General features: G+C 39.4%; 9 protein-coding genes across 9 annotated transcripts; 4 read left to right on the top strand and 5 right to left on the bottom strand.

The window, feature by feature from the left end:
- Positions 1 to 118: 118 nt before the first annotated feature.
- CUR1 (Cur1p) lies at positions 119 to 874 on the bottom strand (the record flags this gene model as incomplete). The annotated part of the gene is made up of 1 exon (XM_056226405.1): positions 119 to 874. The coding sequence occupies one exon, from the start codon at positions 872 to 874 to the stop codon at positions 119 to 121; it is 756 nt and encodes a 251-aa protein (XP_056080127.1).
- A 610-nt stretch (positions 875 to 1,484) lies between these two features.
- On the bottom strand, positions 1,485 to 2,888 carry TDA6 (Tda6p; the record flags this gene model as incomplete). The annotated part of the gene is made up of 1 exon (XM_056226404.1): positions 1,485 to 2,888. The coding sequence occupies one exon, from the start codon at positions 2,886 to 2,888 to the stop codon at positions 1,485 to 1,487; it is 1,404 nt and encodes a 467-aa protein (XP_056080126.1).
- A 1,450-nt stretch (positions 2,889 to 4,338) lies between these two features.
- On the top strand, positions 4,339 to 6,207 carry TPO3 (spermine transporter; the record flags this gene model as incomplete). The annotated part of the gene is made up of 1 exon (XM_056226403.1): positions 4,339 to 6,207. One exon carries the CDS (start codon positions 4,339 to 4,341, stop codon positions 6,205 to 6,207), a length of 1,869 nt encoding a protein of 622 aa, XP_056080125.1.
- Positions 6,208 to 6,670: 463 nt separating this feature from the next.
- Positions 6,671 to 8,521, top strand: NCA2 (Nca2p; the record flags this gene model as incomplete). The annotated part of the gene is made up of 1 exon (XM_056226402.1): positions 6,671 to 8,521. The coding sequence occupies one exon, from the start codon at positions 6,671 to 6,673 to the stop codon at positions 8,519 to 8,521; it is 1,851 nt and encodes a 616-aa protein (XP_056080124.1).
- A 323-nt stretch (positions 8,522 to 8,844) lies between these two features.
- PIN3 (Pin3p) lies at positions 8,845 to 9,483 on the bottom strand (the record flags this gene model as incomplete). The annotated part of the gene is made up of 1 exon (XM_056226401.1): positions 8,845 to 9,483. One exon carries the CDS (start codon positions 9,481 to 9,483, stop codon positions 8,845 to 8,847), a length of 639 nt encoding a protein of 212 aa, XP_056080123.1.
- Positions 9,484 to 9,799: 316 nt separating this feature from the next.
- Positions 9,800 to 10,350, bottom strand: MAY24 (May24p; the record flags this gene model as incomplete). The annotated part of the gene is made up of 2 exons (XM_056226400.1): positions 9,800 to 10,217; positions 10,346 to 10,350. 2 exons carry the CDS (start codon positions 10,348 to 10,350, stop codon positions 9,800 to 9,802), a joined length of 423 nt encoding a protein of 140 aa, XP_056080122.1.
- A 232-nt stretch (positions 10,351 to 10,582) lies between these two features.
- On the top strand, positions 10,583 to 11,965 carry URN1 (Urn1p; the record flags this gene model as incomplete). The annotated part of the gene is made up of 1 exon (XM_056226399.1): positions 10,583 to 11,965. The coding sequence occupies one exon, from the start codon at positions 10,583 to 10,585 to the stop codon at positions 11,963 to 11,965; it is 1,383 nt and encodes a 460-aa protein (XP_056080121.1).
- A 393-nt stretch (positions 11,966 to 12,358) lies between these two features.
- SUE1 (Sue1p) lies at positions 12,359 to 12,970 on the top strand (the record flags this gene model as incomplete). Its single annotated transcript, XM_056226398.1, has 1 exon — positions 12,359 to 12,970. One exon carries the CDS (start codon positions 12,359 to 12,361, stop codon positions 12,968 to 12,970), a length of 612 nt encoding a protein of 203 aa, XP_056080120.1.
- Positions 12,971 to 13,589: 619 nt separating this feature from the next.
- On the bottom strand, positions 13,590 to 14,111 carry NCE102 (Nce102p; the record flags this gene model as incomplete). Its single annotated transcript, XM_056226396.1, has 1 exon — positions 13,590 to 14,111. The coding sequence occupies one exon, from the start codon at positions 14,109 to 14,111 to the stop codon at positions 13,590 to 13,592; it is 522 nt and encodes a 173-aa protein (XP_056080119.1).
- Between the last annotated feature and the right edge of the window lie 655 nt (positions 14,112 to 14,766).

Genomic DNA, 14,766 nt, shown 5'->3' with positions numbered 1-14,766 from the left:
ATTTTGCTATTGAATTTATCAAGTTTGACGTCTATAACTGTGGGATTAGAATATGTAATGTTTGTGTATAGAGAGGCAAGCAGCCATCTTTTCAGGGTGATTGTATGTACGTTTTTCCTCACGCTTTCAATCTTCTGGATACTTCCTCCTTAATGATACCTTCCTGCTTATCTCGACTAATATTAAAGGCTCTTATTTCTTGCTCTATATCATTAGGTTCATCTGTCTGACTTTGGTACGCTGAATACCCACTAACTGTGCACTCATTCCGCAGGCTGTCGCCATTGAAGGGGATTTCAATCTGCATGATACCATAAACCTTTCCGAGACTATCTGCAGATACACTCGTCCCACGGATTCTGAATTTACCATCAATTGTATTATTAAAGGAAAATTCCTTGTGGAATCGATCGTTTGAACTAGATATGCTGATACCGTTTGCCAAGTGTGTTAATTCTAAATGATAATCATCGAATAATTCCTGAGTCGCTTCTAAGTCAATTTGATTGGGATTCAGTCTCATCATTATCTCAGAAGAGAGCTTATCTTCGTTAACATCTTGCTCCACGTAAACTTGATTACCGTTACTGTCTGATACCAGTTCATAAGATGGGATGTATACTTTTCCCCAAATCTTCGATATTTTTTTTTTAATGATTTCCGCAACGAGTTGGAATGTGATTTCTTTATAAAGCGATAATATGTAGGAGTGCTTAATCTTTCGTATAGAAAACTGTGGTTGGCGTTTACTCTCTCGAGGGGATGGATCTTGTTGCGGCTGTTGTAATTTTCTTTTCTTGCGGATCATGTCCAGTGGTCCATCAGATACATTAATCTCAATGAAATTAGGTTGGTAAATGCATGCAGTAGCCATTAGTCAGTTTTCCAATCTATGACCAGTCTTATTTAATTTGATATGCCCAGCAAACAAGGGTGTAGGAAGCTTTATTGTGTTCTATAAAGGAAATCATAGCATTCAGAAAATAGGAGAAGTGAAAAAAAAAAAAAAAAAAAAAAAAAGGCTATTTGATATATCGCAATTCTTTCTTTTCTCTAAAGTAGGAAGGTCCCCTTTTTTCTCTGAGGTTCTCCCGCGTTCTTCGGGCAATAATGAATTTTTGACAGACATCACATGTAGAGTATGGCGCTATCAAACATAGAAGGAAAGTCGAAGGGGAGTATGTATAGGTAGGTAAGAAAGAGTTAGGAAACAGGATTAGACAAAGGAGCTGGTTTTGACTAAATGTCGGATGTTGTTGTGATTTATACTTTGACACAATATTCTCTTATAATCTTTAGTCTCTATATATGTTTATATTTAGTAGCAACTAAGCTGCAATTACCTCATAGAAAAAACAAATCATTAAACATTAAAATTAATTATTAAACATTAACCATTATTATTATTATTATTATTATTATTATTATTATTATTACGTTATCAAAAATAAAGTTTGTTATTATATTACAACGAAAGTGCTCTCTCAATTAGTGAAGAATTCCATAAGAGAACAAAGCATACCCCTCCACATCACAAATCTCAAAACTCCTCTCAACCACTTTGGTCTGATTTTGTAAAGTAAGACACCACAGTTGTCACCCATAAGGTCTGTATTTTCAGCGTCCAACCCTTCTGCTTTCTTGATAAATCTTCTTGCGGGACAGCCACCATTCCGAATATTCCATTTTTTCACACCACCGCACAAATTTAACCTATCCAGTTTCTTGAATAGGGGGCCACGAGGACCTCCAATATACTTCCATTGGGCTAAACACCATTTTTGTCTTGGATCTTTAGCAGGTAATTGTTTATCACCCCATCCACCTTGGAAGTGCAACCAATCCAAGCCTAAAGATTCCTCTCTTTCTGTGGAAGGTGTCACGGTTTTGCCATCATAAGTGTAAGAGTAAAAATTCAGAGATGGGTCCCACAGAGGACCGCGATCGGTAAAATCACTCAAGGGCATAAAAAAAAAGGGAATATCGTGAGCATGTTGCCCGGCAGATGCGTAATTAGCATGAGTGCCTCTGGCACTGAAAATTAACGGCCTTTCCAGTATGGCATCTTCATCTTCATCATTATCTTGATGGTTCCTTCTACGCAATTTCTTCACTTTCTCAACGGCTTCGTACCTATAGCCGGTCCCACTTGAATGCGCACTCATCCAAAGATATTTCGGAATGCCGTTATAGAACCGAACCAAAGAGTGTTCCCAGTCACCAACATGATTGCCCCAGGGACCTTGGCCCATAATAAAAGGACCATGGTTGAATGGGTAGAAGAAGAACCAAAACGCATCGACCCAGCCGTTTCCCTTGTCTACCACGATCAGAATTGCAGGCGCCTTGGAGTTGTAGCCTGTTCCGTACTCTGGTGGATGGCCCAGCAACCATTTAGGATCCTTGTCGAAATCATCCAAACTGGTCAAAAATACTTCGCTGCTGGGAATATGGATTTCCGTCCCATTGCCAAACAAATCCGCATTGTATCCGGCCTTCAAATCATGTAGCGTCAAGTTTTCATGAGTAGGCATAGAATTGCCTTTTTTATCTTTGATTTGAAAGTTTTGCACGTACTCGGCAATATCCGAGGGCCAATATTTCTCCTCGCTATACAGATGCACAAGGGGACAGTGATTGATAACATAAGACGGAATCTTCCCCGGTGTATGCAAGGTCCTTTGGTCATTTGTCACATCAACTGGGTTAAGTATAGGCGGTAGTTTACCATGATATTGAACCTTGTTACCAAGTGTCGTAGATGTATCTCTTTTCATCAATGGCTCTAAGGGATCATACTCCCCCAAGGGTGGAAGGACGAGCGCTTCTATGACGCTTACATATGCTATCGAGAACCACAGCAATATTCGCCCTAGTACGCAATGCATTCGCTGATTGATTTATAATTTATTTTACCTCTTTTCGCCTTTTAATCAGAACACCCTTTGTCGCCCATGAGAATGCCATTGAAGGAGAAGAAAAGATCAATTGACTGTTCTGTTATAAATAAGAGAAATTCCAAATTACACATTCGGAACTTTTTTTTTCTTCATTCGGCTAGTACAACTACGTAGAGAGTATATCTCGCATCCGTCGTATGTGTAACGAGTTATGCTTTCCTTCAAAAGAAGGGTTCTTTCTTTCTTATTTTCTTTCCTTCGCTGCTTCCACTTAGGACTGGGAATACGGAGTCATGAAACCTTAATAATGCGGTTTTTTTGTTGTCCCAGCCATATTAATGTCACTAAATTGAGATATAAACTATTTCTATTTTTCCGAGAACGGCCACTTCTCCGGGGCGTGCATTATACGATTTCTCGACGGTCCGGTGAAAGTGTATGCCTAAAAGAGCAACTTAATTAACTGAACCACAACCTGGTTAGAGACATGCTATGCTGATCCTGCATATCTGAAACAGGCAACATGATAACATACATAAGCATTCGCCCACGCGGATTTCAGTGCGCCTAAAAAAGAGAAAAAAAATACCGCGGTGCGCAATTGTGGTACCCGGACGGGTAACATCATAATAGAGCTATTTATATAATCCACCGCTTCTTCCATACAAAGTGCGTCTGTAGCCACATGCAATGTACAATCATCATATCCAAAGGCAGTGAGCGCAGTCCACTTGTTCTCTAGCTCGCCTTTCTGTACCTGGCGAGGGGTTTACTAGAGTTCAATCGGACTAGCCGGGCTTGGTCACTACGGTAATGTCTATGCCCAACGGATCGGAACAGCTCAATGATTTCACCCAAACGGGAAAAAGGAAAAACAAAAACAAAACAGAACGGCGTAGTTTCCGGCAGCCTTGGTGATCCCTGATTCATAGAGCCATTTTTTTCATCATTTTCCTAATACATTTTGTCCATTCTGGATTTGCGTTAGATGTTGTAAAAGTGGCTCGTTTCTTTTATATATCTTGCAATTATTCGTTGCTCAACCATCCTAAATCTTTGGTTGCGCGTACCCTTTTACTTATTCTTTTCAGTTTCTGTTCTTTCGTGTAAGATCACTTTTCTTTGTAAATTTTGATTAACTCATCAATTGCCAACTGTCGTGTGTACAACGTGTTCTCTGAAGTGAATACAATCATCAAGTATTTACTTTTTCTCCTCTACGTGTGTTGATCTAATTGTTTTTTCTTTTTCTCTGTCGTTCAACGTTTTTTTGCCCTCGTTGGTAGCGTTCACCCTAATTCTTTAATTGTCATACCCATAATTATACTGCTGATTTCGTGGTCTAATATATTTTAATATAACTAATTCTTTTCTCCCCTTGTTACTTCATTTTTCTAGTTTGCATTAGTACTCCTTCTCCAACCAAAGATAAACAGAAATGAACAGACAGGAATCCATAAACTCGTTTAATTCGGACGAAACATCTTCGTTGTCTGATGTGGAAAGTCAGCAGCCGCAACAATATATCCCTTCAGAGAATGGGTCTAAGTCCAATATGGCTCCCAATCAACTGAAGTTGACTCGGACAGAGACGGTGAAGTCATTGCAAGACATGGGTGTGAGCTCCAAGGCCCCAGTTCCTGATGTCAACGCTCCCCAATCTGGTAAAAATAAGATATTTCCTGAAGAATATACTTTAGAAACGCCAACAGGGTTGGTCCCCGTTGCCACTCTACACTCCATAGGGAGGACTTCCACTGCAATCTCTCGTACAAGAACTAGACAGATTGAAGGTGCATCTTCGCCCTCCTCTAATGAAGATGCTTTAGAAAGTGATAATAATGAGAAAGGTAAAGAAGGCGACTCTAGCGGTGCCAATGATGAGGCGCCAGACCTAGATCCTGAAATTGAGTTCGTTACTTTTGTCACTGGCGATCCAGAAAATCCTCATAACTGGCCTGGATGGATTCGTTGGTCCTACACAGTCCTTTTGTCCATCCTGGTCATTTGCGTTGCCTACGGTTCTGCTTGTATCAGTGGTGGTTTGGGAACTGTCGAGAAAAAATTTCATGTCGGTTTGGAAGCTGCTATTTTGTCGTGTTCTTTGATGGTTATCGGCTTCTCGCTGGGCCCTTTAATTTGGTCTCCTGTTAGTGATCTATACGGTAGAAGAGTCGCTTACTTCGTCTCCATGGGTCTTTATGTCATTTTCAACATTCCTTGTGCTTTAGCTCCCAATTTAGGATGTCTTTTAGCCTGTAGATTTTTATGTGGTGTTTGGTCATCATCCGGTTTGTGTCTAGTCGGTGGGTCTATTGCTGATATGTTCCCAAGTGAAACAAGAGGTAAGGCCATCGCCTTCTTTGCCTTTGCTCCTTATGTTGGTCCCGTGGTGGGTCCATTGGTAAATGGTTTTATTTCCGTTTCTACCGGCCGCATGGACCTGATCTTTTGGGTCAATATGGCCTTTGCGGGTGTTATGTGGATCATCGCCTCTGCTATTCCAGAAACATACGCTCCTGTCATCTTAAAGAGAAAGGCTGCCAGATTGAGAAAAGAAACTGGTAACCCAAAGATCATGACTGAACAAGAAGCACAAGGTATTAGTATGGGTGAAATGATGAGAGGTTGTTTGTTAAGACCTTTATACTTTTCTGTCACTGAACCTGTTCTGGTTGCCACTTGTTTTTACGTGTGCTTAATTTACTCTCTATTATATGCGTTCTTCTTTGCCTTCCCTGTCATTTTTGGTGAGTTATATGGCTACAAAGACAATCTTGTGGGGTTGATGTTTATTCCAATTGTTATCGGTGCCTTGTGGGCATTGGCTACAACATTCTACTGTGAAAACAAATATCTGCAAATCGTCAAACAGCGTAAACCAACTCCAGAAGATCGTTTGTTGGGTGCCAAGATCGGTGCCCCATTTGCTGCTATTGCTCTTTGGATTTTAGGTGCTACTGCTTATAAGCACATTATTTGGGTTGGCCCTGCTTCGGCTGGCTTAGCTTTTGGATTTGGTATGGTGTTGATTTATTATTCATTGAATAATTACATTATTGATTGTTACGTCCAATATGCCTCCAGCGCTTTAGCAACAAAGGTTTTCTTAAGATCTGCTGGTGGTGCAGCCTTTCCATTATTCACCATCCAAATGTATCACAAGTTGAATTTACATTGGGGTTCTTGGTTATTAGCTTTCATTTCAACTGCTATGATCGCGTTGCCTTTTGCATTTTCCTATTGGGGTAAAGGTTTGAGACATAAATTGTCCAAGAAAGATTACTCCATAGATAGTATTGAGTAAGAGTAACGATCTTACGAATCGAGCATAATAATCAAAAATTATAGTAATAATAATGATAAAAACATAAAAACAAACAAACAAACATATCAAACATGCATTAAACCCCATTTATCCAACAGTAATGTATATATTACTACGTATTTTACATTCTTTCTCTATTGTTCTTTTATCTATTGCTATTCCAAACAAATGTATTAACCTCCAAAATCTGAGTAGATCTATTATATATATGTATATAAATATATAGAAGGAGTAAAGCTTAAACTAAACAAACGTTTCAATTGTATTCTTGTACTTTCGTGATAAATTTATTCTCAGCTGTTTATGATCCTTCTCATTTGACCGAAAAAAAATAAAGTTGCTTGACCCCCACCCAGCTATTAAAAAGGGACAGTCATGACAGCAGCAAACGACATACATAACTACGCTAATTAGAAAACTACAGGTGCTCTAACTGTTCAAGATGATCACCAATAGGCGTATTCTGAAATCTTTTGAGGAAATAAGCCGTTCGTTAGAGGAATCATTACGAGAAGTTGCGTTGGATTCACAACAACAATTGGTTCAAGATGTTCGTGAAGAAAATGCTGAACTGAGTAGATTGCAGGATCAATTACAAGAGGTCAGGGCAATTGTTGAAAAAGTCTGCATTTCAATCAAAAGTAATAATATTGACTCTTATTGTTCAATTCCTTTTGATTCGCTATATAATATTTGCAAGGACATTGCAGATCCTTCATCATTTGAAGACGGAGATTTGCAATACCTTGTCACACAAGCCATATTTGAATATATCATCTTATTATGCTACTATTCTGTAACTAACGATTGTGTCCAAGGTTTGCCATCAGTGTATGAAGCTGAACAATACTATAAAACTGTTAGCGATTCAACCTTAAAGTCATTTTTATATTGCTTACAAACCTCAGTGTCGACCATACATCTGTTATCTCAAACTATTCAGAAAGAAATACATAAGAAAAAGCTACTGCATCAAAAATGGTCATTAAAGGCATTGTCATTTGATTTACTAGAAGAAATACGCCCAAGAATAAATAAATTTATGGTAGTTCGTAACTTTAGGTTTGTTGGGCTACCGAAGAAACCGATTGAAATAGCTTCTTTGATTTCAGATATACCACGTGGAGTAGTCAATGAAAGGCTTAATGTAATCAATCAATCATCGAAGAGCTATACTATCAAACTGGGGCACTTGATTGCTGACTTCAATCAATCATCAGAAGCGAATGGCGTGTTATCTGAACTGCATTTACCCAACTACGAAAGGCATCTACAATCATTGCAAAATTTCTTTGGATTAGAAATCTCTGACTCAAATCTAACTGATGTGATTCAATGTTCAGCAAAGTTTCATAAAGATCGCCCTTTGAGAAAATTCGCCAAACCAAGTGTATTAACTAGGTATTGGCCTTCGATCTTTCTATGTCTCTTGTATGGACCATCATCGATTATATCTTTGTGGGACTCCCGGTATGTTATTCAAGATTTTATCAAAAATAACGTAGTTGATTTTGCTAAAGGGTTGATCTTGAACTGGCTATGGGCTCCTTTGAAGCAAGTGTGGTCTACTGTTAAACATGACGAAGGAAGTGCCATTTCAGTCACATCACAAGAGACCCTTAATTCTGACATGGATTCCCTTACCAGAATGATTGTTAGCTTTGTTGTGGATAATAGTGACTCGGCATCTAACCACTTAATAGACCCTATTATATTAAGTACTAAAGTCGAACATGGTGATTTGACCGAATTTATGGAAATCTATGAAACACAGTTACACCATCCAATAAAGAATATTGCTACTGGTGGGCTAGTTAGGTCATTATTGATTCAACTGCAGAAAACAAAAGTCGATGGTTCGATGGCTTTAAATGGTATTGATAAAATGCTAAAATCGCAACAATTGGTGTTTGGAGTTGTAGCATTATCTCCAGCTTTAGTAATTCTATATTCATCTATTGTGGCGTTGAAAAGATTCATTAAATTAGGCAACGTGTGGTCCAATGTGAAGCGTTATAGAGAGCAAGTAAGTATAAGCCTGAATAATGTGGAAAGAATCCTGAACTATTACAACCAGGGTTCAGACGCAGATGAGGAACACTTGAATCAAGGCCTATTAGTGATTGAGGTTTCTAATTTATATAAACTGGGCAGTTCATTAATCCCGACGTCAAGAAAGAAAGAATGGTTTAGGGATGTGGAGGAATTGGTAGATGCTAATCTTGACTCCAAAGCTCACATAAACGTTGTTAACAGAATATACCACGTGTACGGCAGGTTTTTGGTTCAGTAGCGTATATAAAGCTAGAATAGAAGGATGAAAATGTAAAGTATACTCTTGCGTCTTTTTTATATATCTAAGTCTAAAAGAAATCAAGGGAAAACTCGAGACTTTTTGAACTGTAAAGAGAACCATTACCGATTCATATTTAAGGTGATGAGCCGAGATTCTTCATAAATTATGTATCTTCTCTTTAAAAAGAGAAAACGGTACATAAAAAAGAAAGAAAGTTTAAATAACAGCAATATCAAAAGTGCAACTCGAACCCATTTATAGAAGCATCCACAATTATGAAAAACAATTGAATAAAGAGAAATAGGGAAAGGAAGAATGGTCTAAAATATGCTATTAACGATATCTGAACCAATACTAGCACCTGCACCAAAAATGGCTGCATTACCTAACTTACTACCAAAGCTCTTCAAATGGTTGTGAGAGTTTGGTTGTTGCTGCTGCTGTTGCTGTTGAGGAGCAGGAGCAGGTGCTTGTTGTGGCTGTTGATAATAGTTGGTGGAAGGTGGAGGGAATGGCTGCTGTTGGTAAGATGAGACAGCACTATTCTGCGTTGGGACTGGTTGTAATTCTTGAGCTTTATACTGTGGAGGTGGTGGAAGATTAGATTGTCCATTAGACCCAGAGAAAGCTGGCTTGACGTAGTTTGCAGGGAAAATGCCAGTGCGGCCATTACAGCTACCTTTATACCACTCTGGAGATAATTTTTCTAAGAGTTGGATCTTGTCACCAGGTTTTAGGCCCAAATCACCGTCTTGTTGAGGATCAAACTGATAAAGAGCTTCAACATACTCCAATGAAGTTGAACTGGTATTACGAGATGCACTAGGTGGGTCCCATCTCATTGGCAAGCTCTTATTTATTTGATCAAAAACGTCATTAGAGATGACGTTAGATTCTTTCAAAAAATCTAGTTCTGTTCTGATGTTTGTTAGGGAGCGGTTAATCAAAGAGGCTGACATTTGTGAAACAAATCAGATTGATTTCTTTTTTTTTGCTACTGCGTTTGTATGATGTGGCCGTTTTGTCTATTGTCTCAACGGGTTCTAGCTTTCGATTATATATGCAGATTACAATATCCATCCCTACCTCGAAGGAGGCTCGGTTGATCATGATACACGAACGAAACAATAGCTAAAGAAGCATTTAGAACAACATGGCGCTTTGCAGGTAATGTGGACTAGCCCATGAGTGAAGGATGATTCTTACCCATCTAGAAGTCGTGGCTAAGCTTAATGACAAATTGATGATTTGTGTCTTGTTTCATCTTGCTAATTCTCACATAACAGAACCAACCATGGAATAACCTAGTACCACGTCAAAAAGGATTTGTACCACTGCACAACAAAGTGGAATCCAGGTCGACATGGAAAATAGACCTGACCTGTATATTGCACCTATTAAGAACCCCATGACTGTACCAGTGGTCAAACCCTGAACACCACCATAAATAACGTACATGGAAAATATCCATAGACTACCTGCCTTTTTCCTGTGCGTCAAGCTGGCGTACAAACCGGTAACAATATAAAATGCACCATTAAAGATCAAAGTCCAGTATAGTGAGAATTTCCAGATATCAGAGATGTAATATAAGAACGCGGTGTTGTATCTTGGGTTGTTTATGGGCCAATATAAAGATGGGAATTTTGGCGTTACATAGCCGACAGGTATATCATTGTTTGTAACAAACGATCTAAACACAAACAACTATGTGACAGAATCAACCGTTTTATTTGTTAGTCATGTGCATGTTATTTGTTTAAGCCACAGCGATGCGTGCATTCGCCAAGACAAACGTAGGGATAATAATCGACGACATACCTCATACTATGTCTGAAGAGTAAGACTGTTGTTGCCTAGCAATACTGATCTGCAAAAGAAAGGTCGGGAAGAGAAAGAGCATCTGATGTACTCTACGACTTTCATTCATTATATTTCTTTATTTTTTCTTCGGCAAGGAAAAAAGAAAACATATAATACAGGAAAGAAAATAGCTTGCCCAAGAGATGCAGAAGGGCATGAGAAAAACGAAGGGCAGTTCGGTAACACAGAGCAACCATGCATGGAGTATGGCAAGAGTTCAAGACTCCTACAGGCGAAAAATATTACTATAATAAGACAACGAAGCAGTCTCAATGGGAAAAACCTAATCTCAAAAAAAATTCCGACTTGGAGGACGATGCGAAAGTGTCTCAGATAGAGAGAATGCCAACATTCGCGCTGGAACTGATAGATGGCTGGCATTTGATAATATGCAATGATGGTACGAAACTTTATTTCAATCATGACTCCAAAATCTTTAAGAGTGACATCTGCCAAGAAAGTGGCGGTAAGTGTGGTGCATTGATAGAGTCATTAGATAAGGACAAACTGGTGCTCTTAATTGGTATTGCCCGGGGTTACAGCGTGCAAGAAGAGGATATTGACAAAATATTCGAATCTTTGAACGAGGAAATTGACCTATTCAAAAAAAACCAAGATGGCTTCGAAAGAGAAATTGAAACGCGAGAAGAGGCGGGTGTGGTAAAGTCTCTCTTATCAGAGAGCCACACTGGGCTAATTAGCGGATATGGCTCGTCCTCAGAGGAGGAAGAAGAAGAAGAAGAAGAAGAAGAAGAAGAAGACCACGCAGAACAAGGCGTGAACCAAAATGTAAGCATAATCGATGATCTGAACCATATTGATGCGGACGACATCGATGAGGGTAGGGAGCGCAGTCTTTTCTTCCAGTTATGTGATAGGTACAAACTGGATAAGTTCTCCACGTGGTCATTGCAAAGCAAGAAAATAGAGAACGATCCCGAGTTTTACAAGATTAGAGATGATACAGTTCGGGAAGGTTTGTTCGAAGAGTGGTGCGAGAAACACAGCGCCAAGGAAAGTGACAGTGAAGACGAGAGCAATGTGTTGGAGCCAACTAAATATCATTACCTGGCGCAAATCGTGGCCAAGGCGGGAAACATTGCGCCCGACGCCATACCACAAGATATAAGGAAACGACAAAAGGCTCTGTATAAGGCATACAGAATCAAAGAGTATGTACCGTTGAAGCGTGAGCAAGACAGATTCGTATCGCAGCTTTTGTTTTACTACAAGACGTTCAACTTGGAGCAGCGAAAAACCATCTTTCAGGATTGCCTATGGGACCATGAACGAGACTTTGGAGGGGCGATCGCATCGCTGCGTCAGGACAATAAACTTATCAGCCGATGGCAGGCACTGCTGGAAGATCCTATCGACGGTACTAGTATAGAAGATGTACTTCTAAGTATTGAGAACCGGTGTTGTGTAAGCGCAATCGTGGTGGCGGATCCACGATATTACGTGGTGGGCATTCTGGAGAAGACCGTGGTCTGGGTGCGATGGCTAGCCGCCGAGGGTGCACCACCCAGCCGGTTTACCCCAGCGGGCGCGGGGAATGGCCCGATAAATCCGATATGAGAAGGGCACACCAGGGGAGCAAAGAGGGAGTAAGCTTACGCAGCTAGTATAATCGTGACAGGAGCGAGTGGTGATGGCAACCAGAACGCGCATACACACGTGTAGGGTCTTGACGTTCAGTGTATCTATCGGTATTCTGGCTCTTTTGGCAATGTTTGGGGCTGGTGGTTCCGCCGTCCTATTGAATCGTTTTTGTATAAGAATGAATGATAAGAACAGGTGCAATTTTCGGACTTTAGAAGATCCTTTTGTTTCATTATTTATAGCAGTTATTTTTCTTTGTATGTGTATGTAAGTATATTATTTAAGTTGAGGAAGTACAGGTAGCAACAGAACACATACACACAAGCACACGCATACATATACATAAATTTACGAAATTTGCGGATAAGAATGATTTTGTTAACTAGGACAAAAATTAAGGGGGTTTCTTTCGCAAGCATACAAAGAAGAACCCACAGTAGACTGGTAAACCCCATAAGGCAGCAACACCAACAGATCACCAAGCAAAGGAGCTCCAAGATTTTTAAGAACGTGCATTTCTATGACTTCAGGTCACTGCCCAAAGTGCCCACGACACAATACTTAGAAGCCAGGGAGCTAACTCGAGATATTCTATACAGCGGATACAGACCGGTTATGTATCCGGTGAAGGAGAACCCGCTATTCAGAGACAAGAAGAAGAAGTCCTTGCAAATGCTGCTAACAGCAGACGAGGCACCAATCACGGAAGCCAAGACAACTGAAAAGAGTAAGCACAAGAATATATTGTTTGGTGAGCGTGGCACGGGTGGTATAATGTCAGGCGGCGTAAACGGTACATGGAAATACAATCCCACTGTACCCAATGAACTGCTGCCCTTCAATTGGTGGTCCACGTCCAGCATGGGTATGGAATACTTTCCAGAATGGAGAAACATACCGTCATACATGACAAGAAAGTTGAAGCCTTTCGATAAACCATTACAAATACAGCTAAAACACAAAAGCAAGAAGAAGGAGTAAAAAGCGCTGATGCTTAGCACATATATACATACATACGAGAACTTATTTTTAGAGCACCACCATTCATACATAGCACACAGATTATCAAATTTTTGTAACACATTCACGCTTCGCCGTGTGCGAGTCGCAAAGCGAATAGAGAAATAAACAAAACTTGGAGCGGTAATAACCGACAAATGAATCAAAAACTAGATAGATAGGAGGAGAGGATACTTTAGTTAGTTAGATATAAGAATAGTATGAAAAGATTAAAAATTAAAATATTAGAAGAACAAATTATAATAGAAAGGGGTGGTGGAAATTATAATAATAATAATATTAGTAAATAATAAGGCCCTCTCACAATCATTGATAATAAAGAAGCGCTTAAGATTTGTTAGTTTTTTTTTTTTCGGGTATTTTCTTAAGTTTTTTTCGGGGTTTCCTTGGGGTATGGTTTTTCATTTCTTCCGAAAGACGGAAAAGAAGAAAAGAAGGTACTAAGGGACGAAGAGAAACGGAGTTTTCTTGTTTATTTTCCTTTTCTTTTTTTTGCTTTCCCGAAGTCATTTATTCACGGTGTCCATTTATTATTTTCTTAATAGTAAGTAGCATAGAAATTTAACATGATGCTGCACAATTAAACTTGAGAAATGGTTGGGACACCAACTTGGCCAGTTCTTCTTCTCTTGGAGAAAGAACCGGAACCGAACGCACCGTTGGAGATCATGTTGAAGATAGACATGAGGGTCTTGGCTAAGAAGATGGCACAAGAGAAGTAGAGGAATGCAACAGCGGCTTGAGCTTGTCTACATCTAGTGCCAGAACCTTGAGTAATCTTGTTGCTGTCAACATACGAACTGTTGTTGCATGAGTGTGCTCTGATACCAACAGCCAATACGGTACCGGCGGTAAACGTGAAAACAAAGTTCAAAAAGTCCAGTGTAAACAAAACTAGTGGCCATGCCAAAGGTTCAATAAAATTGGCAAATACACCGTACAATGAATCGGTGAATATACCATACGCACAAGCAAACATACAATAGTTTACTCTAGAGCTGTGCTTATCTTGGGTGTTCAACAATGAACTGATTAAAGCAATTGAAATAACCAAGAATAGGAAATTTATTATACGTAGAATGTTATCAGCTAGGGCTAACATTGCGCTATTATATTATTTTTTTGGATATTCTTTTAGTAAAAGTGTGTTTCTGACTGCTTTTTCTTGTTACAACTGTTTTTTAAAGAAGTGTTTATCTTTGAAAAAGCGCGATGAGGAGAAAATTAAAATTGAAAACTGTAATGCCTTTGCAATTATGTTTTTTCTTGATCAATTGCCAATAAAAAACAATGTATTTAATTAACACGAATAATCTGCGAAGAAAAAGGACAAAGGAAGAGAAAAGAGAAAAAATAATCTAATTACAAAACAAAGACTCTTTTATAAAGGAAAATCTGACAGAAGATTGAGGTCAAGAATTTATAGGGGTATAATTTGTTGTATACATATATGACGAAGAGGGGAGGGAAATGGAAGAGGTGAGAAGAAAAAAATTCAAAACAATTCCAGTCAATTCCAGTAAGGCAGCAAATTGTTCATCCGTTTCTGTGAGGGGGCGATCACTTTTACGCTTTGGGCATTCAAATCATGACGCAGAGGTCCGCGGACAAGGGGTTTGCGATGGACCTTTAAAGAAACTTTGGGTCTACCTCAAGGAAATGCCCCTACCAACGTCACTTACAGGCGCGAGCCAAATAGGCCGATGCTTAGATGCGGCCGTTAGGATGGGGATGGTGTTTTCGGTGTCCCTTCCGTA

The sequence above is a fragment of the Saccharomyces mikatae genome, assembly GCF_947241705.1.
Source record: "Saccharomyces mikatae IFO 1815 strain IFO1815 genome assembly, chromosome: 16".
Classification (NCBI taxonomy): domain Eukaryota; kingdom Fungi; phylum Ascomycota; class Saccharomycetes; order Saccharomycetales; family Saccharomycetaceae; genus Saccharomyces; species Saccharomyces mikatae.
This window is presented reverse-complemented; position numbering and strand designations above follow the sequence as displayed.